Below are 25,330 nucleotides of genomic sequence, written 5' to 3' on the forward strand. Positions count from 1 at the left end.
TGAGAAGGGCTAAGATCTATCTCCTGGATATGCTTTTCTAATACACTTTAGACTTAGAGGGTCTAGAACTGAAACTTAGCGAAACCCAATTGATTCCCATATTCCTGTGATGTACCCTAGAGAGACAGTAAAGAGGAATAAAACTGAATTTGAACTGCAATCTTTTATTTGTCTGATAAAGTAACAGCACCTAGGTAAAAGTGTTTTTAGATTAATAAATTGATCAAAGTGTCTGTATACATCATTTCACAGGCAACAATCCTGATGAATACAAATTTTGGTAGAACAAAATTCAAACTGAAGTTGATTATTGGAACTATATTGCTGGCTTAACTTTTCCAAGTGAAGTACGGAGTCAGCAATTGGGATCCAATACTCAGTAGAAATGGACATGGTGCATGTACAAAACCAAACACTGATATATGCAGACTGACAGTGTTGGGAGATCCCTCTGCCCACAACTTCATGCATTAATTCTCCATGCAACAGGGAAGGCAAGTCTATTTATGCTGATGATATGCACAGAATTTCAAATCATACTCATACTTACATCAGAAGTGACTGAACATTCTGTCGTGCGTCCTGTAAGAAAGGGAGGACCCAGAGGAGGGATAGACATGCAAAGTGCAGATAAAGTGTTATATGAAAATGGTCATTATGAATTGGTACCAGTTTTTCTGAATGTCTCAGGTATTCAGTTACCAGCATAGCATCTTTTTCCTAGCATTTATAAGGAATTAGCCAAGAGGTTGTTTAATCAAAAGGGACATACAATTGAAGGGGAAACAGGAAGCACAAAATCGGGACTGCTACAGGCATTTATAGTGCAGGCGCTTTTGCAGTTAATGGCATAGACATCAGTGTTCTAAGTGGTCGATTAAATCAATTAACTTCTCATGTTAAAGGTATGCTATGTGCGATGAACGTCAGGCAAGGGACACCATTAACAACACCATACCTCATCATTAACATCATAAACTCCCATGTTGGTGCATTTAACAAATTAATAAAGGAAGCAGGAGAGAGTGATCAACATCAAAGAAATATAACTTTGTGTAGTATATACAGCAATTAGGATATTGGATCAGTACAGAGAAAATATAAATCAAATTAAAAAGGGAGAAGTTCCCACATGGGCTGACGACACTAAATTAAGGAAATTAGCTGATGAGACAGGAACTTGAAGTAAAATCGCTATCTGTGAGCTGGGAAGATATATGGTCTAATAATTCATGTATGTGAGGGAACGGAATAGGTCTTATGTTAGGCATACCTTGTTATATCTAACGATGACGAACCATTAAATGGTACTAGAGTACAAAATATTGGACTGATCCAAAACACTATCTGTATGCTACTTAAGGAGGTTCTACCAGATGTGATGGAAAAGTAAGGGAAGACTAGTAAAGGCAGCAACTATGGAATGCCGAAAGACTGATAAAACTATTGTTTGTCCCTATCCCATTTACACAATTGGACAAGCCACATGCAGTTTTGAGTCCAGCAGTAACGAAACATTTAATTATACCCTTGAAATTTCAAGTACCATTCAAGGCAACATAGTCAGAGTTGGAAATGCAGGCAAAGGAGAATACTGTAAAACAATATCTTTAAAAGAGTATCATTATCATAACCTGTCTTATTGCATCACTGACGTGACATTTTGCATTTATCCTCAAATACCCATGCACAAAAACACAGTGGAATTGATTAACATCAAGAAGAGAACATCTTTGACCTTTGATGTGACTGATTTAGCTAGAGAAATGGTCATGTCTTATGAGCAAATATATGAGGATCACATTGCTCTAGAAAGGGAACATTTGGATGAAATAATAGGAATTTTGACAAATGCAGAAAGATTCAAAACTGATATTAAATGTGTTAAGGAACAGTCTTGGTAGGATGATATCTGGAATTGAGGAAGTAATGTACACACGAGACACAGGAGGGTATTTCACATCTTTTTGTAGATTTTAGATTTCTATTAAGATATAGAGTCATAGAGATGTACAGTACGGAAACAGACCCTTCGGTTCCGCCTGTCCATGCTGACCAGATATCCCAACCCAATCTAGTCCCACCTGAAAACACCAGGCCCATATCCCTCCCGAACCCCTCCTATTCAAATACCCATCCAAATGCCTCTTAAATGTTGCAATTGTACCAGCCTCCACCACATCCTTTGGCAGCTTATTCCATATACATACCACCCTCTGCATGAAAAGGTTGCCTCCTAGGTCTCTTTTATATCTTTGCCCTCTCACCTTAAACCTATGCCTTGTAGGTCTGGATTCATCAACCCCAGGGAAAAGACTTTGTCTATTTACCTTATCCATGCACCTCATAATTTTGTAAACCTCTATAAGGTCACCCCTCAGCCTCCTACGCTCCAGGGAAAACAGCCCCAGCCTGTTCAGCCTCTCCCTATAGCTCAAATCCTCCAACCCTGGCAACATCCTTGTACATTTTTTCTGAACCTTTTCAAGTTTCACAACATCTTTCCGATAGGAAGGAGACCAGAATTGTAAGCAATATTCCAACAGTGGCCTAACCAATGTCCTGTATAGCCGCAACATGACCTCCCAACTTCTGTACTCAATACTCTGACCAATAAAGGAAAGTATACCAAACGCCTTCTTCACTATCCTATCTACCTGTGACTCCACTTTCAAGGAGCTATGAATCTGCACTCCAAGGCCTCTTTGTTCAGCAACACTCCCTCTCACCTTACTATTAAGTGTATACATCCTGCTAAGATTTGCTTTCCCAAAATGCAGCACCTCGCATTTATCTGAATTAAACTCCATCTGCCACTTCTCAGCCCATTGGCCCATCTGGTCCAGATCCTGTTGTAATCTGAGGTAACCCTCTTCATTGTCCACTACACCTCCAATTTTGGTGTCATCTGCAAACTTACTAACTGTACCTCTTATGCTCGCATCCAAATCATTTATGTAAATGACAAAAAGTAGAGGACCCTGCACTGATCCTTGTGGCACTCCACTGGTCACAGGCCTCCAGTCTGAAAACAATCCTCCACCACCACCCTCTGTCTTCTACCTTTGAGCCAGTTCTGTATCCAAATGGCTAGTTCTCCCTGTATTCCATGTGATCAAACCTTGCTAATCAATCTCCCATGGGGAACCTCATCGAAACCGTACTGAAATCCATATAGATCACATCTACTGCTCTGCCCTCTTTGTTACTTCCTCAAAAAACTCAATCAAGTTTGTGAGACATGATTTCTCACACACAAAGCCATGTTGACTTTCCCTAATCAGTCCTTGCCTTTCCAAATACATGTACATCCTGTCCCTCAGGATTCCCTTCAACAACTTGCCCACCACCGAGGTCAGGCTCACCCGTCTATAGTTCCCTGGCTTGTCCTATCACCCTTCTTAAACAGTGGCACCACATTAGCCAATCTCCAGTCTTCCGGCACCTCACCTGTGACTATCAATGATACAAATATCTCAGCAAGAGGCCCAGCAATCACTTCTCTAGCTTCCCACAGAGTTCTAGGGTACACCTGATCAGGGCCTGGGGATTTATCCACCTTTATGTGTTTCAAGACATCCAGCACTTCCCTCCTCTGTAATTTGGACATTTTGTAAGGTGTCACCATTTATTTCTCTAAAGTCTATATCTTGAATATCCTTTTCCACAGTAAATACTAATGCAAAATACTTGTTTAGATCTCCACCATTTTCTGCGGCTCCACATGAAGGCTGTCTTGCTGATCTTTGAGGGGCCCTATTCTCTCCCTGCTTACCCTTTTGTCCTTTATGAATTTGTAAAAACCCTTTGGATTCTCCTTAATTCTATTTGCCAAAGCTATCTCATGTCCCCTTTTTGCTCTCCTGATTTCCCTCTTAAATATACTCCTACTGCCTTTATAATCTTCTAAGGATTCACTCTATCTATCCTGTCTATACCTTACATATGCTTCCTTCTTTTTCTTAACCAACCCTTCAATTTCTTTAGTCATCCGGCATTTCCTATACTTACCACCTTTTTCTTTCACCATGGATATACTTTTTCTGGATTCTCTTTATCTCATTTCTGAAGGCTTTCCATTTTCCAGCCATACCTTTACCTGCAAACATCTGTCCCCAATCAGCTTTTGAAAGTTCTTCCCTAATACTGTCACAATTGGCCTTTCTCCAATTTAGAACTTCAACTTATAGATCTGGTCTATCCTTTTCCATCACTATTTTAAATCTAATAGAATTATGGTCGCTAGCCCCAAAGTGCTCTCCCACTGACACCTCAGTCATCTGCCCTGCCTTATTTCCCAAGAGTAGGTCAAGTTTTGCACCTTCTCTAGTAGGTACATCCACATACTGAATCAGAACATTTTTGTGTACACACTTAACAAATTCTTCTCCATCTAAATCCTTAATGCTATGGCAGTCCCAGTCTATGTTTGGAAAGTTAAAATCCCCTCCCATAATCACCCTATTACTCTTACAGATAGCTGAGATCTCCTTACAAATTTGTTTCTCAATTTCCCTCTAACTATTAGGAGGTCTATAATACAATCCCAATGAGGTGATCATCCCTTTCTTATTTCTCAGTTTCACCCAAATAACTTCCCTGGACCTATTTCCAGGAATATCCTCCCTCAGTACAGCTATAATACTATCCCATATCAAAAAAACACCACTCCCCTTCCTCTCTTGCCTCCGTTTCTATCCTTCCTGTAGTATTTGTATCCTGGAACATTAAGCTGCCAGTCCTGCCCATCCCTGAGCCACGTTTCTGCAATTGCTATGATATCCCAGCCCCATGTTCCTAACCATGCCCTGAGTTCATCTGCCTTCCCTGTTAGGCTCCTTGCATTGAAATAAATGTAGTTTAATTTATTAGTCCTACCTTGTCCCTGCCTGCCCTGATTGTTTGATTCGTTTCTGTTTCCAACTGTATCAGTCTCAGATTGACCTTTGTCCTCACTATCTCCCTGGGTCCAACCCCCCCACCTTACTAGTTTAAATCCTCCCAAGCAGCTCCAGCAAATCTCCCTGCCAGTATATTAGTCCCCTTCCAATTTAGGTGCAATCCATCCTTCTTGTATAGTTCACTTCTACCCCGAAAGAGATTCCAATGATCCAAAAATGTGAATCCTTCTTCCATACACCAGCTCCTCAGCCATGCATTATTCTGCTGTATCCTCCTATTCCTGCCCTCACTAGCATAGTGGCACCAGGAATAATACTACTCTTGAAGACTTCCTTTTTAAATTCCTGCCTAACTCTCTGTAGTGTTCCTTCTGACTCTCAACCTTTTCCCTTCCTATGTCGTTGGTTCCAATGTGGACAATGACCTCTTGCTGACTCCTCTCCCCCTTGAGAACATTCTACACATTCTCTGAGACATCCTTGATCCTGGCACCCGGGAAGCAACACATCATTCTGATTTTTCGCTGCTGGCCACAGAAATGTATGTCTATACCTCAGATTAGACAATCCCCTAACACAATTGATCTCTTGGAACCCGACGTAACCCTCGTTGCATTAGAGCTAGTCTCAGTACCAGAAACTTGGCTGTTCGTGCTACGTTCTCCTGAGAATCCATCCCCCCTACATTTTCCAAATGATAACCTTAAAGCTGCAATGGGTGAAGCATAATGCATGTTTCTTATTCTGTTTTGTTTTGTGCTTATTTATTTCTTTGTGCATGTTTATTACACTTGTGATTTATTTATGGATCAATATTCTATAATTCATTTATTGATTATTGGTTTGCATATATCTGTACAGCGCAATAAAATGGTGCATTTTTAAATAGTGCATGGTGTAGCAACTCAGCTTGCAAATGAACCAATTTGATAGAAAATGGCTAATTAATTGTATTTGTTCACCATATTAAAAATAATGAACAAAGAAGAGGGACTGTGATATTGTAGACTTCAGAACTTTAATAACTGTTCATGGATTGAAGGAATCAATGAAAGATAGATGAAAAGAAACAGCACTAACTCTGTCTGGAATAAGCTGTTAAAGAATGAACATTTGCAGTTATATAAAGACTGAAAGCAATCAGCCATGTCTTGAAAAGTGGAGTCACGATCACATGAACAAAACTGCTTTGACACCTGTTTGATAAACTGGATGCTTTATTGCCACAAAGGACAAGTACTGCGCTGCAGAAGAATTTAAGGAGTTAGTCACAGGAAGGCCAAATGTAACAAGGAACAAAGAAATTACTCCTGGTAAGGAAGCAAGCTGCAATCTCAAGGACTCCAAGAGAATAATCAATAATTTGAATGAAAAGACTTTAAGAAATCATTAATTTATCACCTCAGAGATTTGAAGCACAAACATTTGTATAAGAATTGAAGATCAGAACTCTTCTTTAGCAGAATACTGGAGAACAACTTTGCATAGGAATCAAACCCTGGATACTTCCAGACACAGACCACTATTGGTGAGACCATGGTGATGCTCCACCATTAATCAGTAATAGCCAAGTTCAGTTGTCAGGCTTAACATGCTTACTTGAGGTATTTTATTTTGGTTGCTACATGCAATAAAATTTAAGTCAGTGATTCAGCACTTGATTGTCTGTGAGATTTCTTAATAAATAGCAGAAATAAAGGCAACTTATGGTGATTTATCCTCAACAGGCTGATGGTCTGCTCAATTGTGAAGCCAAAGATTTATTGAAATTCAGCTTGACTGGGGTTTGAGGATTTCTGACTAATGTCTTCAAACAGAGAATGTCCATATTAGAGAGGAGGTAGACTGAAAGACTGGAGGTTGGCTAATGTGGTCCCACTATTTAGGAAAGATGGTAAGGAAAAGCCAGGGAATTATAAACCGGTGAGCCTGACATCAGTGGTGGGCAAGTTATTGGACAGAATCCTGAGGGACAGGATTTACATTTTTTGAAAAGCCAAGGAATGATTAGAGATAGTCAACATGGTTTGGTGCATGGGAAAATATGTCTAACTAACTTGACTAAGTTTTTTGAAGAAGTAATGAAGAGGATTGATGAGGGCAGAGCAGTGGACGTGTTCTTTATGGACTTCAGTAAGGCGTTCGACAAAGTTCCTCATGGTAGGCTGATTAGTAAGGTTAGATCATGTGGAATACAGGGAGAACTAGCCATTTAGATGCACAACAGGCTTGAAGGTAGAAGACAGAGGGTGGTGGTGTAGGATTGCTTTTCAGACTGGTGGCCTGTGATCATTGGTATGCCACAAGGATCGAAGCTGGGTCCACTGCTTTTCGTCATTTATATAAATGCTTTGGATGTGAACATAGGAGGTATGGTTACTAAGTTTGTAGATGACACCAAAATGGGAGGTGTAATGGATAGCAAAGAAGGTTACATCAGAGTGCAATGGAATCTTAATTAGATGGACCAAAGGGCTGAGGAGTGGCAGACGGAGTTTAACCTAGGTAAATGTTAGGTGCTGCATTTTGGAAAGGCAAATCAGGCAGGACTTATACACTTAATGGTAATGTCCTGAGGAGTGTTGCTGAACAAAGAAACCTTGGAAAGCACTTTCAGAGTTCCTTGAAAGTGGAGTCACAGACAGATAGGATAGTGAAGAAGGTATTTGGTATGCTTTCTTTTATTGGTCAAGAGCATTGAGTTTAGGAGTTTGGAGGTCATGTTGCGGCTGTACAGCACATTGGTTAGGCCACTTTTGGGATATTGTGTGGAATTCTGGTTTCCCTCCTATAGGAAGGATGCTGTGAAACTTGCAAGGATTTAGAAAAGATTTACTTGGATGTTGCCAGGGTTGGAGGGTTTGTTCTATAGGGAAAGGCTGAATAGGCTGGGGCTGTTTTCCCTGGAGCATTGGAGGCTGAGGGGTTACCTTATAGAGGTTTACAAACTCATGAGGGGCATGGATAGGGTAAATAGACGAAGTCTTTTCCCTGGTGTAGGTGAGTCCAGAACTAGAGGGCATAGGTTTAGGGTGAGAGAGTAAAGACAAAAAAGATAAGGGGCAATCTTTTCACACAGAGGGTGGTGCGTGTATGGAATGAGGAAATGGTGGAGGTTGGTATAATAACAACAATTAAAAGGCATCTGGATGGGTTATGAATAGGAACAGTTTACAAGGGTATGGGCCAAGTGCTGGCAAATGGAACTACATTAATTTGAGATAATTGGTTGGCATGGGTGAGTTGGACTAAAGGGTCTGTTTCTGTGCTGATCATCTCTATGACTCTAAAACAGGATGCTGCCTTCAAAACTTTAAAACGACATTCCATGCTAACAGGAGCCCTTCCTGAAGAAGACTCATGCCCAAAACGTCGATTCTCCTGCTCCTTGGATGCTGCTTGAACTGCTGCACTTTTCCAGCAACACATTTTCAGCTCATTCCATGCTAACGGCCTGCTTGTTCTCTGGTATCAGTGAACCATCCCAATTGAGTCCCTCCTTTATCTTTGACCATTCTGCTCAACATCAAGTGAGCTGTCAGCTCCATGCAAATAACAGTGGTGCCTACATTAATGCAGCCTCTGGTGGAAACTCTGATATACTGCTGAGAGGTTCAAATGGCTGGCGTCTTAACTTTGGAACCATTGATGATGGATGCTTCCAGACTGTCATTTCAATCTTATTTGATGAGCTATTTCCATTATAAAAACAATTCTGTAGTAAGGGATTTGTTCAGAATTTCCACTTACCTGCTGGTGATTCTGAGTGCTCATCTGGCACTTTCAATGGTGTCAATACGACACAAGGTATGGCCTTGTTCATCATCATTGAAACGCCAATCCTCCGCTTTTGTTGCTGCTTCAGTGCCTATTCATCACATAAAAATCAGTGCAGGAAACTTTCAGTCACAATACTCTTTATTTGCATTACACGTTTTTTCTTAATAACATGATTACCACTTCAGTGATTAACTTTAACAGCTTTACTCAGCATTATCAAGGGTTTTCATCAGATTTGTCAGAAAGCCAATTACCTTAATTCAAGACCTTCTGTTTTTTTTCTGGTAACAATACTGCTCGTAGCACTAATATCTGTTCAACCTTTAAATAGAATATTACCATTAAGTGAAGGTATTTTTAATCAGAAGATTGCTTTCTCTCCTCCCATGGGAAATCGCTCTTCTAGATGTTCACCATTTACATGCTGTAAAAGCTGTTCAAGGATGTGCACCATGTTAGGGCTTCCAAATGACCACCTAATTATATTTCTGGTTAACTGTCAGAGATCTGAGCAAAGGGCCATTCAATAGGAATTATGAACTGTAAGGTAGTTCAGCTTGCAGGCTATAATATTCCACATTTTTTTTCTAATATGCAAGATCTTACAAAATCCAATCAAAACTTTTAGAGTCATAGAGATATATAGCACAGAAACAGATGCTTCGTCCAACTCCGTCATGCCAACCAGATCTCCTAACCTAAATTAGTCCCATTTTCTAGCACTTGGCCCATATCTTTCTAGGGGTTGGCAAATTCAAATGGAAATTCCAATACTGGCTAATATTGCCCTCATACTTGCATTGAACATGACCTAGAAACAGTATAATACTGCAGTATGCCCTATTTAAGGTTAAAAATCACACAACACCAGGTTATAGTCCAACAGGTTTAATTGGAAGCACACTAGCTTTTGGAGCGCCGCTACATTCACTTGATGGAGTGGCACTCCGAAAGCTAGTGTGCTTTCAGTTAAACCTGTTGGACTATAACCTGATGTTGTGTGATTTTTAACTTTGTATACCCCAGTCCAACACCAGCATCCCCAAATCATGACTATTTAAGGTTGTTCTGCTTTAAAGGATAGTCATCAATAAGGCTCCAATCCCATACTGTGATCTTAAATTTGCTGGCATTTCATCTTGTTGCCATCTCAATGGTTGTCAACCCTTTCTCTCACTGTTGACCCTCTCTCTTGCTGATTGTCCAAATCACTCCCTCATTGTCTCTCACCCTGACCCTCTGGCTGCTACCAACCTTCCCTTTGTTAACCCTCCTGATCACAGCAAATCCTTCCTCCCAATGACCCTCTCGGTCATTGCCAATTTTTCTTCTCACTGATCATCCTTTGCCTCACCTCTCCAGCCTGTAGCTTATCTGTGCAACTTGAAATTGCCCTTTCTATCTCTTGCTGTTTATCTTGTGTGCAGTCAGTTATAGTGCATGTTCAGAAGGAGACAATGACCAGGAGAGGTGGCAAAAGTTAGATTCAGCAAGAGGGAACTTTTTTTGGGGTGTTGTGGGGGTTTGAGGTCAATTAGCACAATTGGACCGAAAGGTCTGTTTCTGTGCTGTATATCTCTATAGAGCAAAAAGTAGTGAGCTGAACAGGCAATGACTTGGAGGCTCAGGGAGTGGGAGAAAAGTGAGTTGGAGAGGCAGTGAGCCAGAGAGACAAAGTGTCAGCGTTAAGTAGAAAGAAAAATTCAGCATTTTCCTTTTGTGTTTTCAAATTTATTTTACTCTGAAGCATTTCATTTATGAATATAGGAATTTTGAACTGTAAGGTAGTTCAGCTTGCAGGCTATAATATTCCACATTTTTTTTCTAATATGCAAGATCTTACAAAATCCAATCAAAACTTTTAGAGTCATAGAGATATACAGCACAGAAACAGACCCTTCGTCCAACTCCGTCATGCCAACCAGATCTCCTAACCTAAATTAGTCCCATTTTCTAGCACTTGGCCCATATCTTTCTAAACCCTTCCTATTCATAAACCCATCCAGATGTCTTTTAAATGTTGTAATTGTACCAGACACCACCACATCCTCTGGCAGCTCATTCCATACACGCACAACCCTCTGAATGAAAAAGTTGCTCCTTAGGTCCTTTTTATATCTTTCCCCTCTCAACTTGCACCTATGCCTTCTAGCTCTGGACTCCCCCACCCCAGGGAAAAAAAAACTTGTCTATTTATCCTATCTATGCTCCTCATGATTTTATAAACCTCCATAAGATCCTTGTGGCACTCCACTGGTCACAGGCCTCCAGTCTGAAAAGCAACCCTCTCCCAACACCCTCTGTCTTCTACCTTCGAGCCAATTCTACATCTAAATGGCTAGTTCTCCCTGTATTTCTTGAGATCTAACCTTGCTAACCAGTCTACCATGAGGAACCTTGTCGAATGCTTTACTGAAGTCCATGTTATAATGCAAAATCTGAGATAAACCAGCATGTGCTGCAGAAACTCAGCAAGCCTGGCAGCAACTGTGAAGAAAGAAGCAGAGAAAGTATTTTGAGGCTAAAATTACTTTACTTTGCAATGGGAAAAACTGGTCTACTTAAAAATTGTTTCAGTTTCAGGAACATAACTACAATGTCAAATGGAGCCCTACTGTACTTCCACAAAATCAGAAAAAACATGATAGAATAGTATTTCTGCTTTGCGCACAATTCTAATAGTAAGTATATTTTCTGTGCATTTCTGCACTTCTCCAGTTCTAATCATATCAGGGTCCCCCATGAAACATAACAGTATTTGACATCAACAGTTTTAATGCGTTCACCCATAACCAAGGAACCATGTGATAAAATTCTTTATATTACATCCACATTAACATGAATTTTACATTAAAGTGCCACATAAAACAAAATCATCAAAAGAGACAATGATTCACATTTCACAGGTGGCTCTGTCGGGACCACACCTTATTCCAATATATACAAATGATCTTGTATTGAAAGATCAATATTAAATTTCACTAAGCAAACCAAATTATGGATATGGCAAATTGTGATGATATGATATACTCTTAAAAAATAAAAGAGTGGACAAATAAATGCGTGTCACGGTTTAATGGATACCTAAATCTTGAAATAAGAAGAGAGGAGTAGGGCAGCAGAGAGAACAATTATCTTAATTTCTGAAGTGATGATGATCTGCAATAAAGTAGTACAGATTCATTCATAATAAAAAATGTCGATGTTTTTATGTTAGTCATTTGTACTCCCCAACAGATACTGGTTAGCTGACCAATTAATCACTCCCCACCAAGTGTTAAAAAGATTAACAAGGGATTCAATCTATTCAACTGAAAGTCTCATGGCACTCATCATTTTTTAGAAGTCAAAATCCGAAGTGTGAAAAGTTACAGAAAATTGAAAGTCATCATCATCTGTCAGGTTCCTATTTGGCAAAGGGTCATAGGGTTAAAAACAGATGATAATCTACAGGGAAACAATTCTCCTCTAAGTGACTCAGACTCTACCATTATCAGTCAGCAATTAGATATTGTCTTCTTAAATATAGGGCAAATTATAAACACACATTATGCATAGGCAAAAAGTAAGTGTGATACATAATATGATGTTTTTGTATTTTAAATAAACCACAGTAGGCATGAAGGACTGCTTGAGGAGGACATAACTTGGTGTGGGAGGGCACAAGTTACCATAGGAATGTATAGACTGGGCATGGATAGTATGTACACGTGTAAGAGGTGAGGACTCCACAGTCTTTCCATTTTTATTCTAACAGAAGCACAGTCCCACAGCACCAGCGTGGGCCATTGAAACAGCTTGTCAACCAGGCAGCATTTATTGATTAATTTTTCAGGGTTGGCTGATCTGATTGAAGTCAGCACCTATCCACTTTGCACTCCAACAACAAAAAAAGACAATGAAAATCCCTACACTGAATGCATTTTCTCCTGAAGTGGGCAGGCTGAGCCAAACAAATTCCTGCCTCTTGCTCCTGACCTTGAGGATGAAATTCCACATCTTTATATAGAACATAGAACATGACAGCGCAGTACAGGCCCTTCGGCCCTCAATGTTGTGCCGACCTGTGAAACCAATCTGAAGCCTATCTAACCTACACTGTACCTTTTTTAGATTAGATTACTTACAGTGTGGAATCAGGCCCTTCGGCCCAACAAGTCCACACCGACACGCCGAAGCGCACCCACCCAGACCCATTCCCCTCCATTTACCCCTGCACCTAACACTACGGGCAATTTAGCGTGGTCAATTCACCTAACCTGCACATTTTTGGAGTGTGGGAGGAAACCGGAGCACCCGGAGGAAACCCACGCAGACACGGGGAGAATGTGCAAACTCCACACAGTCAGTCGCCTGAGGCGGGAATTGAACCCGGATCTCTGGCGCTGTGAGGCAACAGTGCTAACCACTGTGCCACCATGCCGCCTCTATTCTCGTCCATATGTTTATCCAATGACCATTTAAATACCCTTAAATTTGGCGAGTCTACTACTGTTTCAGGTAGTGCATTCCACACTCCTACTACTCTGAGTAAAGAATTTACCTTTGACATCTGTCCTATATCTATTACGCCTCAATGTAAAGCTATTTCCCCTCGTGTCAGCTATCACTATGTGAGGAAAAGGGCTCTCACTGTCCACCCTATCTAACCCTTTGATTATCTTATATGTCTTTATTAAGTCACTTCTTAACCTTTTCTCTCTAACAAAAACAGCCTCAAGTCCCTCAGCCTTTCCTCATAAGACCTTCCCTCCATACCAGGCAACATCCTAGTAAATCTCCTCTGCAACCTTTTCAAAGCTTCCACAATCTACGTATAATGCAGTGACCAGAACTGTGCACAGTATTCCAAGTGCAGCCGCACCAGAGTTTTGTCCAGCTGCAGCATGACCTTGTGGCTCTGAAACTCAAACCCTCTACCAATAAAAGCTACACACCGCATGCCTTCTTAACAACCCTATCAACTTGGGTGGCAACTTTCAGGGATCTATGTACATGGACAACGAGATCTCTCTGCTCATCTACATTGTCAAGAACCTTACCATTAGCCCAGTACTCTGTATTCCTATTACTCCTTCCAAAGTGATTCACCTCAAACTTTTCTGCATTAAACTCCATTTGCCACCTCTCAGCCCAGCTCTGCAGCTTATTTATGTCCCTTTGTAACCTACAACATCTTTCAGCGTTATCCACAACTCTACCAACCTTAGTGTCATCTACAATTTACTAATCCATCCTTGTATGCCCTCATCCAGGTCATTTATAAAAATGACAAACAGCAGTAGCCTCAAAACAGATCCTTGCGTTACATCACTAATGACTGAACTCAAGCATGAACATTTCCCATTAACCATCACCCTCTGTCTTCTTTCAGCTAGCCAATTTCTGATCTAAACTGCTAAATCACCCTAAATCTCTTGCCTCCATATTTTGTGCAAAAGCCTACTGTGCAGAACTTTATCAAACGCCTTACTGAAATCCATATACACCACATCTCTCATCCATCTGTCAAAGAACTCATTAAGGCTTGTGAGGCACGACCTACCCTTCACAAAACTGTGTTGACTATCCCTAATCAACTCAATCCTTTCTAGATGATTATAAATATTATCTCTTACAACCTTTTCCAATACTACCTATAACCGAAGTAAGGTCCACTGGTCGATAATTACCAGGGTTGTCTCTACTCCCTTTCTTGAATAAGGGAACAACATTTACTATCCTCCAGTCTTCTGACACTATTCCTGTGGACAATGATGACATAAAATCAAAGCCAAAGGCTCAGTAATCTCCCCGGGACTTCCCAGAGAATCCTAGGATAAATCCGATCGGGCCCAAGGGACTTATCTATTTTCACACTTTCCAGATTTGCTAACACTTCCTCTTTGTGAACATCAATCCCATTTAGTCTAGTAGCCTGCATGTCAGTATTCACTTCGAAAAAACTGTCTTTTTCAAGCGTGAATACTGCTGAAAAATATTCATTTAGCGCTTCCCCTATCTTCTCTGACTTCAGGCAAAACATCCCACTACTACCCTTGATTGTTTGGACCTAATCTTACTCTAGTCTTTCTTTTATTTTTGATATACCTATAGAAAGCCTTAGGATTTTCCTTGATCCTATCTGCCAAAGACTTCTCATGTCTCCTCCTGGCTCTTCTTAACTCTCTCTTTAGGTCTTTTCTGGCTAACTTGTAACTCTCAAGCACCCTAACCGAGCCTTCACATCTCAACCTAACATAAGCTTTCTTCTTCCTTTTGACAAGAGATTCAACTTCCTTTGTAAACCATAGCTCCCGCGCTCGACAACTTCCTCCCTGCCTGACAGATACATACTTATGAAGGACCCGCAGCAGCTGTTCCTTGAATAAACTCCACATTTCAATTGTGCCCATTCCTTGCAGTTTCCTTCCCCATTCTATGCATCTTAAACCTTGCCTATTCGCATTGTAATTGCCTGTCCCCCAGCTATAACTCTTGTCCTGCATTATGTACTTATCCCTTTCCATTGCTAAAGTAAACATAACTGAATTTTGGTCACTATTACCAAAGTGCTCACCTACCTCCAAATCTGACACCTGGCCGGGTTCATTATCCAGTACCAAATTTAATGTGCCTCGCAGGAGAGGAAGAAATGGAGGGCATGGAATCCCTCATCAATTTGGCGCCAACTCCTCCTACACCCCCACTCCCCTCTGCCACAACCTCATCTGCCATCATCAAACTACCATCTCCCAGACCATACACAACCTCATCACCTCAGAGAATCTCCAACCCACAGCTTCCATCATCATAGTTCAGGAACCCTGCACCGCCTGGTTCTACCGCCTAACCAAGATGCAAAAGCCTGACTACTCTGGACAACCTATCGTCTCAGCCTGCTCCTGCACCACCCACATGCGTTTGGGACACCATCCACAGCCTCCACCTTCTCCAAGACTTTTGTTTCCGTAGCTCCAACACCTTATATTCTCCATGGGCATCCAGTCCCTATACACCTCCATTTGCCATAACACCTCCAAACCCTCCATTTCTTCCTCTTCCGATGCCCCCACCAGTACCATTACTGTGACAGTCTCATTCGTTTGGCTGAACTGGTCCGTACCCTCAATAATTTCTTGTTTGAATTTTCTCACTTCCTCCAGACAAAAGTGGTAGCCATGGGTACCCACATGGGCCCAGCTATGCCTGTCTTTGTTGGTTATGTGGAACAGTCTATCTTCTGCAGTTACACTTGCACCATTCCCCACTTTTTCCTCCACTACATTAATGACTGCATCGGCGCCATCTCGTGCTCCCAGGAGATGGTTGAACAGTTCATCAACTTCACCAACACATTTCACCCCAACCTGGAACATCTCAGATGTTCACCTGATATCTTCTACAAACCCACCTACTCCCACAGATACCTGGACTACATCTCCTCCTACCCTGCCTCCTGCTTTTATTCCAAATTCCTCCGCCTCCACCTCATATGCTTCCAGGAGGACCAGTTCCACCACAGAACATACCAGATAGCCTCCTTCATTAAACACCGCAATTTCCCCTCCCATGTGGTTGATGCTTCCCACTTCCTGGAACTCCCCCCTCGAACTCCACCTCTCCAACCGCAACAAGGACAGAACCCTCCTAGTCCTCACCTTCCACCACACCAACCTCCATATACATTGCATCATCCACCGCCATTCCAGCCACCTACAAACGGGCCACACTACGAGAGATATATTTCCCTCCTCACCCTTACCTGCTTTCTGTTAAGAACAGTGCCTCCATGATTCCTTTGTCAGGTCCACAATCCCCACCAATGCACCCTCCCCTCATGGCACCTTCACCTGCCATGGCCAGAAATGCAAAACCTGTGCCCGCACTTCCCCCCTCATCTCCATCCAAGGCTGCAAAGGAATCTTCCACTTCCATCAGAGTTTTACCTGCACTTTTTTAAAGATTAGATTAGATTCCCTACAGTGTGGAAACAGGCCCGTCGGCCCAACAAGTCCACACCGACCCTCTGAAGAGCAACCCACCCAGACCCATTTCCCTACATTTATCCCTTCACCTAACACTATGGGCAATTTAGCATGGCCAATTCACCTAACCTGCCCATCTTTGTGACTGTGGGAGGAAACTGGAGCACCCAGAGGAAACCCATGCAGACAGGGGTAGAATGTACAAACTCCACACAGACAGTTGCCCGAGGCTGGAATTGAACCCATGTCCCTGGCACTGTGAGGCAGCAGTGCTAACTACTGAGCCACCGTGTTTCCCCCCCGCCCCCCACCCCCGACCAAACATGTAATTTACTGTATTCATTGCCCCTGATGCTGTTTCCTCTACATTGGGGAGATAGGACACCTACGGGAGCGCTTCAGAAACATCTCCGGGACACACCAGCCAACCCACTGCCCCGTGGCTGAACACTTCAACTCCCCCTCCCACTCCGCCAAGGACATGCAGGTCCTGGGCATTCTCCATTGCCACTCGCTAACCACCTGATGCCTGGAGGAGGAATGCCTCATCTTCCGCCTTGGGACCCTCCAACCCCACAGCAATAATGTGGATTTCACCAGTTTCCTAACTTCCCCTCCCCCACCTTATCCTAGTTACAACCTTCCAACTCGGCATCACCCTCATGACCTGTCCTACCTGCTCATCTGCCTTCCAACCTATTTGCTCCACCCTCCTCTCTGACCCCCACCTTCATTCACCTATCGCACTCTCAGCTACCTTCCCCCCAGCCCCACCCCCCCCTCCCATTTATCTCTCCAACCCCTCGGCTCACAACTTCATTCCTGATGAAGGGCTTTTGCCCGAAATGTCGATTCTTCTGCTGCTTGGATGCTGCTTGACCTGCTGTGCTTTTCCAGCACCACACTCTCGATTCTAATCTCCAGCAGCTGCAGTCCTCACCTTCACCCTGTCTACATACTGTGTCAAGAAACTCTCCTGCACATGTTAGACAAAAACTGACCCATCTAACGTACTTGAACTATAGTATCCCCAGTCAATATTTGGAAAGTTAAAGTCCCCCATAAGAACTACCCTGTCATTCTTGCTCTTATTGAGAATCATCTTTGCTATCCTTTCCTCTACATCTCTGGAACTATTTAGAGGCCTATAGAAAACTCCAACAGGGTGGCCTCTCTTTTCCTGTTTCTAACCTCAGCCCCTACTACCTCAGTAGGCAAGTCCTTAAATGACTTTTCTGCAACCATAATACTGTCCTTGACCAACAATTGCCACCCCTCACCCTTTACCATCTTCTCTGTTCTTACTGAAACATCTAAATCCTGGAACCTTCAACAACCATTCCTGCCCCATTCTACCCATATCTCCAAAATGGCCACAACTTCGAAATCCCAGGTACCAGCCCATGCTGCAAGTTCACCCACCTTATTCTGGATGCTCCTGGCATTGAAGTAGACACACTTCAAACCAACTTCTTGCTTGCCGGTACTCTCTTGCAACTTGAAACTTTATTTCTGATCTCACTACTCTCAACCTCCTGTATCCTCGAACTACAATTTAGGTTCCCAGAACCCTGGTGAATTAGTTTAAACCCACCCTGGAATGTGAATCTTCATGTTCTGTTTTAGAAATTTACTTTTGGAATGTGGGCATCACTGGCAAGGTAAGTATTTATTGCTGATTCCTAATTATGCTTGAACTGGTTGAGTTATGAGGTTCATTTCAGAGGACAGCTGCAAGTCAACCACATTGCTGTGGGTATGGTTTCAAATGTAGACCAGACTGGCAGTGTACAGCAGCTTCCTTCCCTGAGGTACCTTTGTGAACCAGGTAGGTCTTTAAGCACAGTTTAATTGTCATCATTACCGTGATTAGAGTTATAAATTGAATTTAGCTTTTGCCAGCTGCTAGGGTGGGATTTGAACCCATGACTCCTTATTATTAGCATAGGCCTTAAGATTACTGCTCCAGTGACTCCTCTATATTGTGGAGTTAGAGATATTCTCTGAAGTGTCAATATTTAATCAGATAAGAAAATTAGTTCAGACTGCGCAATACATATTGCAAACAAATAGTGTCTTATCAGAAATCATAATAAATCTAGTTACACATTTATTGCTCTGTGTTAAATTAAGAAGTTTAAAAAGTCTACAATATGAATAATGCTTCTACATGTTATTTGGAACAAGCAGCAAAGGGATTTGGTTGTCCGTGTGCAGAGATCACTAAAAGCCAATGCATAGCAGCAAAAAGTAATCATAAAAGCTAAAAACAAAAACTGCTGTTAAAGTAAAGGAGGCAAGAATATAAAATTGAGGAAATTATACTTCAGTGAATCAAACCCAACTGAAATATTTAATTCAGTTTTAGATAATGAACATTGGAAAAGATATAAGCAAAGTACTGCAGATGCTGAAGATGTGAAGTAGAAACAGAAAGTGCTGGAGAAACTCAGCAGGATGGTGGCATCTGTACAAAGAGAACAGGGTTAACATATCAAGTCTAGTGTGACTCTTCACATTGTGTGATGTTGGATTTGAAATGTTAAATCTGTTTTTCTTTGCACAGAAGCTACTATACCTGTGGAGTTTCTCCAACACTATTTATTTCAGTGACTTCGGAGGGGGTACAGTGTACTGACACCAAATTTTATCCAGACTCAAAGATCGCACTGCAGTTGGCTTGGAAGGATAGATAGGTCAAACCAGGTAAGGACCCGCAGATATCCTTCCTTAAACAACATTCCTGAAGGAGATGGGATGTTACAACATTCTTTTGATAGTTTCATCCATCATCACTGAGCCTAGCTTTCAATTCCAAAATTATTAATTTTGGATTAGTAGCGATTAATAGCGATTCTGGTCTCCTTCCTATCGAAAGGATGTTGTGAAACCTGAAAGGGTTCAGAAAAGATTTACAAGGATGTTCCCAGGGTTGGAGGATTTGAGCTATAGGGAGAGGCTGAACAGGCTGGGGCTGTTTTCCCTGGAGTGTTGGAGGATGAGGGGTGAACTTATAGAGGTTTACAAAATTATGAGGGGCATGGATAGGAAAAATAGACAAAGTCTTTTCCCTGGGATCGGGGAGTCCAGAACTAGAGGGCATAGATTTAGGGTGAGAGGGGAATGATATAAAAGAGACCTAAGGGGCAACTTTTTCACGCAGAGGGTGGTACGTGTATGAAATGAGCTGCCAGAGGATGTGGTGGAGGCTGGTACAATTGCAACATTTAAGAGGTGTTTGGATGGGTATATGAATAGGAAGGGTTTGGAGGGATATGGGCCGGGTGCTGGCAGGTGGGACTAGATTGGGATGGGATATCTGGTCGGCGCGGACAGGTTGGACTGAAGGGTCTGTTTCCATGCTGTACATCTCTATGACTCTATGAGACCTAAGGGGCAACGTTTCAAGCAGAGGGTGGTACGTGTATGGAATGAGCTGCCGGAGGAAGTGGTGGAGGCTGGTACAATTGCAACATTTAAATGGCATCTGGTATATGAATAGGAAGGGTTTGGAGGGATATGGGTTGGGTGCTGGCAGGTAGACTATCTGGTCTGCATGGATGAGTTGGACTGAGGGGTCCATTTCTGTGCTGTACATCTCCATAACTCTATGACTCTATTTGGAGCCTGGACTGCTAGATTACTGGTCCAGAATATAGCTTTGAATTCTTTTATTGAGGCAATAAGGGAGTACAAAAGTAGATTGCATAAAATATGGAATTTTTAAATACAATGCAGAGATTGCTGTGGAAACTGAGCAGGTCTGGCAGCAGGTGGAGAGAGAAACAGAATTAATGTTTTGAGAGTAGAGATAGGACACTGAGGGAGAGAGGAAGAGAGAAAGAGAGAGGAAGAAAGGAAAGGGAAAGAAACAAATCAAGGGAAAAGACAATAAAGAGAAAATGAGGAAGCAAGAAAGAGAAAGAGCTGGATAGTTGATGGTGGGGATTATAAGAGAATGAAATGAGGCTGTAAGAAACCCGTGCCATGACAGAGCTTGGGGTGTGGGGGTGGGTAATAGACATGGAAGGAGTTTTTAAATGCAAATGTTTTTCCACTGACACATTATGGTCCAGAATGCAGAATTGGTCGGTTTGCCCGAAGCATGCAAGAACATATTGATATTGTTAAGAAAATAAATTTGTAGTGTCATATTTGAGCTGTTCGATTAGCTTGATAGAGCTCATTCACAGGCCTGAGAATAGAGGTGGGTCATTTGATAGATTCTAAATCAATTGAAATTAACACAGTAGACACCCAAAATAATTCAGTCACTGTTAAAATATTTTGCCTTCAGAAAAGAATCTGCCAATTTAGCAGCTAACAGATTTCAAGAAGCAAGATATTAAATTTGAAGCATTAAAGTAAAATATTACTTGGATTGTACAGTCATGTCTGAGGGGCTTAATCACAGAGATAGCTGGTTTTGATTTATAAATTACTGAGGCATCCTCAATTCTAAACTGTAATGTAAAAAATGACATAGTTATTGGATATTCTCCTTTTGTGTTGTAATGATTTAATATGCAGTCTGTTAACAAGACTTAGGGTGAGGAATTCGTTCATGGAAGCTGTGGCACAAGATTTATTTTTAAAATCAAATTGTTTAGGCATGATGTGACACAACTCTGGAGCAAATGGAACTTAACGTGGGCTGCCTGGCCCAGAGGTACAGACACAATCCATTGTGCCACATTGAATGAATGGTGGCTACTAGAATCTCAAGGTGATGGAATTTTGTGCAAAGTCAACTTACCTTGAATTACCTCCCTATCATAATTGATTGCCATGCTTTCAAGTGTGTACGCCTTTGGAATTTCCTTCAGTGGGAAACAAAGCTATGGATCAGAGGATGGAGTAGCTAGTGTACAGCCAGATACAGCGGGCACAGAGTCTGTGAGATGGGACAGACAGTTGATAGGACAAATTCACAGTCAGTGTGATGGGCTGGAATGTGCCTATTTTAATCCAAAAAATATCAGGAATAAAGGAGATGAGCCTAGAGCATGGATCAATTATTGGGACTATGATTCTGTGGCCATTACAGAGACTTAGTTTTCACAGGGGCAAGAATGGTTGTTGGATGTTCCAGAGTTTAGATGGTCCAAAAGGAAGGGGTGGGGGGGGAGGTAAAAGAGGTGGAGGGAGGGGCAATGCTAATCAGGGATAGTATCACAGCTGCAGAAAGGGAGATCGTCGAGGAGGGTTTGTCTACAGAGTCAGTATGGATGGAAGTCAGAAACAGGAAAGAAGCAGTCACTTTATTGGGAGTTTTCCACAGAGCCCCCAATTGCAACAGAGACAGAGAGGAGCAGATTGGAAGGCAGATTTTAGAAAGATGCAGAAGTAACGATTGTTATCATGGTTGATTTGATTGGAATTGTATTGATTGGAACCTCCTTAGTTCAAATAGTTTGGATGGAGCAGTTTTTGTGAAGTGTGTCCAGGAAGGATTCTTGGCTCAATATATAGATAGGCCAACTAGAGGGGGGGCCATATTGGATTTGGTGCTTGGCAATGAATCAGGCCAGGTGTCAGATCTCTTAGTGGGAAAGCATTTCAGTGATCGTGATCACAATTCCCTGACCTTTACTATACTCATGGACAAAGATAGGAGCAGATGGTATGGGAAAATATTTAGCAGGAGCTGGGGCGCATAAATTGGGATAAGATATTCTCAGGAAAATGCATGACAGAAATGTGGAGGTTGATTAGGGAGCACTTGCTAATATTGCTGGATAGGTTTGTCCCACTGAGGCAAGGAAGGGATGGTAGGGTGAAGGAATGTTGAGTGACAAGGGATGTAGAACTTCTAATCAAGAGGAAGAAGGAAGCTTACTTAAGGCTGAGGAGGCAAGGTGCAGACAGGGCTCTAGAGGGTTATAAGGTGGCCAGGAAGGAACTGAAGAATAAACTTAGGAGAGCTAGACGGGGATATGAAAAAGCTTTAGCGGATAGGATTAAAGAAAACCCTAAGGCATTCCACACTTATGTGAGGAGCAAGAGGATGGCCAGAGTGAGGGTAGGGCCAATCAGGGATATTGCAGGGAGCTTGTGCCTTGAGTCGGAGGAGGTGGGGGTTCTTAATGAATACTTTGGTTCAGTATTCCCTACTGAGGGGGACCTTGTTGTTTGTGGGGACAGCATAAAACAAACTGATATACTCAAACAGGTTGATGTTAAGAAGGAGGATGTGCTGAAAATTTTGAAAAACATAAGGATGTATAAGTCCCCTAGGCCAGACGGGATATGCCCAAGGTTATGACAGGAAGCGAGGGAAGAGATTGTTGCGCCTTTGGCGATGATCTTTACGTCCTCACTGTCTACATGAGTAGTGCCAGCTGATTGCAGGATGACAAATGAAATAGGGGCAATCCTGGGAATTACAGACCAGTTGATCTTACATCTATCATGGGCAAATTATTAGAGAGGATTCTGAGAAACAAGATTTATGATGACTTGGAAAACCATAGTTTGATTAGAGACAGTCAGCATGACTTTATGAGGAGTAGGTCATGCTTCACAAGCCTTATTGAATTCTCTGAGAATGTGACAAATCACATTGATGAAGGTAAAGCAGTGGGTATGGTGAACATGGATTTTAGCAAGCGTTTGATAAGGTTCCCCATGGCAGGCTCATTCAGAAAGTAAGGAGGCATGGGATACAGGGAAATTTGGCTGTCTAGATATAGGATTAGCTGGCCCAAAGAAGACAGAGGGTGGTAGGAGATGGACAGTATTCAGCCTGCAGCTCGGTGACCATTGGTGTTCCGTAGGGATCTTTTTGGGACCTCTGGAAGGGTGGGTTACTAAGTTTGCTGATGACATAAAGGTTGGTGGTGTGGTGCATAGTGTAGAGGGTTGTTGTAGGTTGGAATAGGACATTGACAGGATGCCGAACAGGGCAGAGAAGTGGCAGGTGGAGTCCAACTTGGAAAAATGTGAAATGATTCATTTTGGAAGGTTGAATTCGAATGCAGAAAACCAGGTTAAAGACAGGATTCTTGGCAGTGTGGAGGAACAGCAGGATCTTGGGATCCACGTCCATAGATCCCTCAAAGTTGCCACCCATGCTGATAGGGCTGTTAAGAAGTCATATGGTATGTTGTCTTTCATTAGCAGAAGGATTGAGTTTAAGAGCCATGAGGTTATGCTGCAGCTCTATAGTCCCATGGTTAGATCACACTTGAAATTTTGTGTTCAGTTCTGGTCACCTCATTATTGGAAGGTTTTACAGGGGTTGCAGAGGAGATTTACCAGGATGCTGCCTGGACTAGAGGAATGCCTTATGAAGGTTGAGGCAGCTAGGGCTTTTCTCATTGGAGCGAAGAAGAATGAGCGGTGACTTGATAGAGGTGTACAAGATGATGAGAGACATAGATAGTGGAGAGCCAGTGACTTTTTCCCAGGGTGGAAATGGCTATCACATAATTTTAAGGTGATTGGAAGAAAGTTCAAAGGAGTTATCAGAGGTAGGTTCTTTACACAGAGAATGGTAGGTGCATAGAATGAAATGTCAGCTGTGGTAGTAGATCCAGATACATTAGGGATATTTAAGAAACTCTTGGATAGGCACATGAATGACAGTAAATTGAAGGGTATGTAGGTTAATTTGAACTTAGAATAGGATAAAAGGTTGGCACAACATCAAGGCCTGAAGAGACTGTACTGTGCTGTACTGTTCTATGTTTTAAGAAACATTTCCACATCTCTAAGTAGCCTTCCTGTTTTAAGACACTTCTTAAATGTTACTCAGTGACCAAGCATTTGGTCATAATATCTCCTTATTGTGAATACATTTCATGCTTTGTTTGAGGAGCTAATAACACTAAAGGTATTTTAGAAATACAGAGGAACCTCAATTATCTAGCTTTCGATTATTCGAATATTGGATTATCTGGCAAGATCGCAAGTTCCCAATGCTCAGCTGAACTATGTTATCCAGCATTTGATTATCCAGAATTCGATTAACTAAATAAAGTACTGCCCACCCATATTCTTTGGATAATCAAAGTTCCTCTGTGTGTTATTGTTGGTGATATCTGGGGCAGGCAGCACTGTAATCTGCTATATACACCTTTGAGATGGTCTGTGTGGTGTGCAATGTGAACAGATCTTTCTCTAGCAACTAAGTGAGATCACTTTAACCTTTGTTGATTGATTGTTGGTATACTGATGAAGCTGACTTATCTTTCGAATCTCTGGAGCAAATAGGACTTGAACCTAGGTCTCTCAGGCCAAAGTAGGGACACTGTCACTGCAGCACAAGAAGATCCCCACCTGTTCCATTGTAGAATTCATCTGACTTCAATTCAATTGATTTGAATTAAAATAAAAATAAGGGATTCTTGTGGTACAGTGGTAGTGTCTCTAGCCAGTCCAGGAGGCCTGCATTCAGGTCCCAGTTGCTCCAAAGGTGTAATAACATCTCAGAACAAGTTGATTAGGTTACATTAAAAAAAAAGGCAATAAATGCTGGCTTCACCAGCAATGCACCCATTTTGTAAAGAAATTTCAAAAATGATTTGGAGGTTGTGCAAAGCACTATATGATTGCAAGTCGTTATGGTTCCTGTGGCCTCAGTCGTCGAGGCGGCCCAGGTCCAAGTTTCACCTACTCCAGAGGTGTGCACTGACCTCTCTGAACAGGTTGATTCGGAAAACAGGTGAAAATGAAAATTAA

At 42.0% G+C, this 25,330-nt stretch overlaps 1 protein-coding gene across 1 annotated transcript in view; it reads right to left on the reverse strand.

Annotated features, from left to right (window-relative positions):
* Window positions 1-25,330, reverse strand: part of LOC132815217 (putative Polycomb group protein ASXL3) — a 305,275-nt gene that overhangs the window by 138,562 nt on the left and 141,383 nt on the right. The window contains exon 6 of the mRNA XM_060824032.1: window positions 8,652-8,769. Within this exon, the coding sequence (XP_060680015.1) occupies window positions 8,652-8,769 (118 nt within the window). The remainder of the gene's footprint in view (window positions 1-8,651; window positions 8,770-25,330) is intronic.

The sequence above is a fragment of the Hemiscyllium ocellatum genome, chromosome 4 (genome assembly GCF_020745735.1).
Source record: "Hemiscyllium ocellatum isolate sHemOce1 chromosome 4, sHemOce1.pat.X.cur, whole genome shotgun sequence".
Taxonomy (NCBI): Eukaryota; Metazoa; Chordata; class Chondrichthyes; order Orectolobiformes; family Hemiscylliidae; genus Hemiscyllium; species Hemiscyllium ocellatum.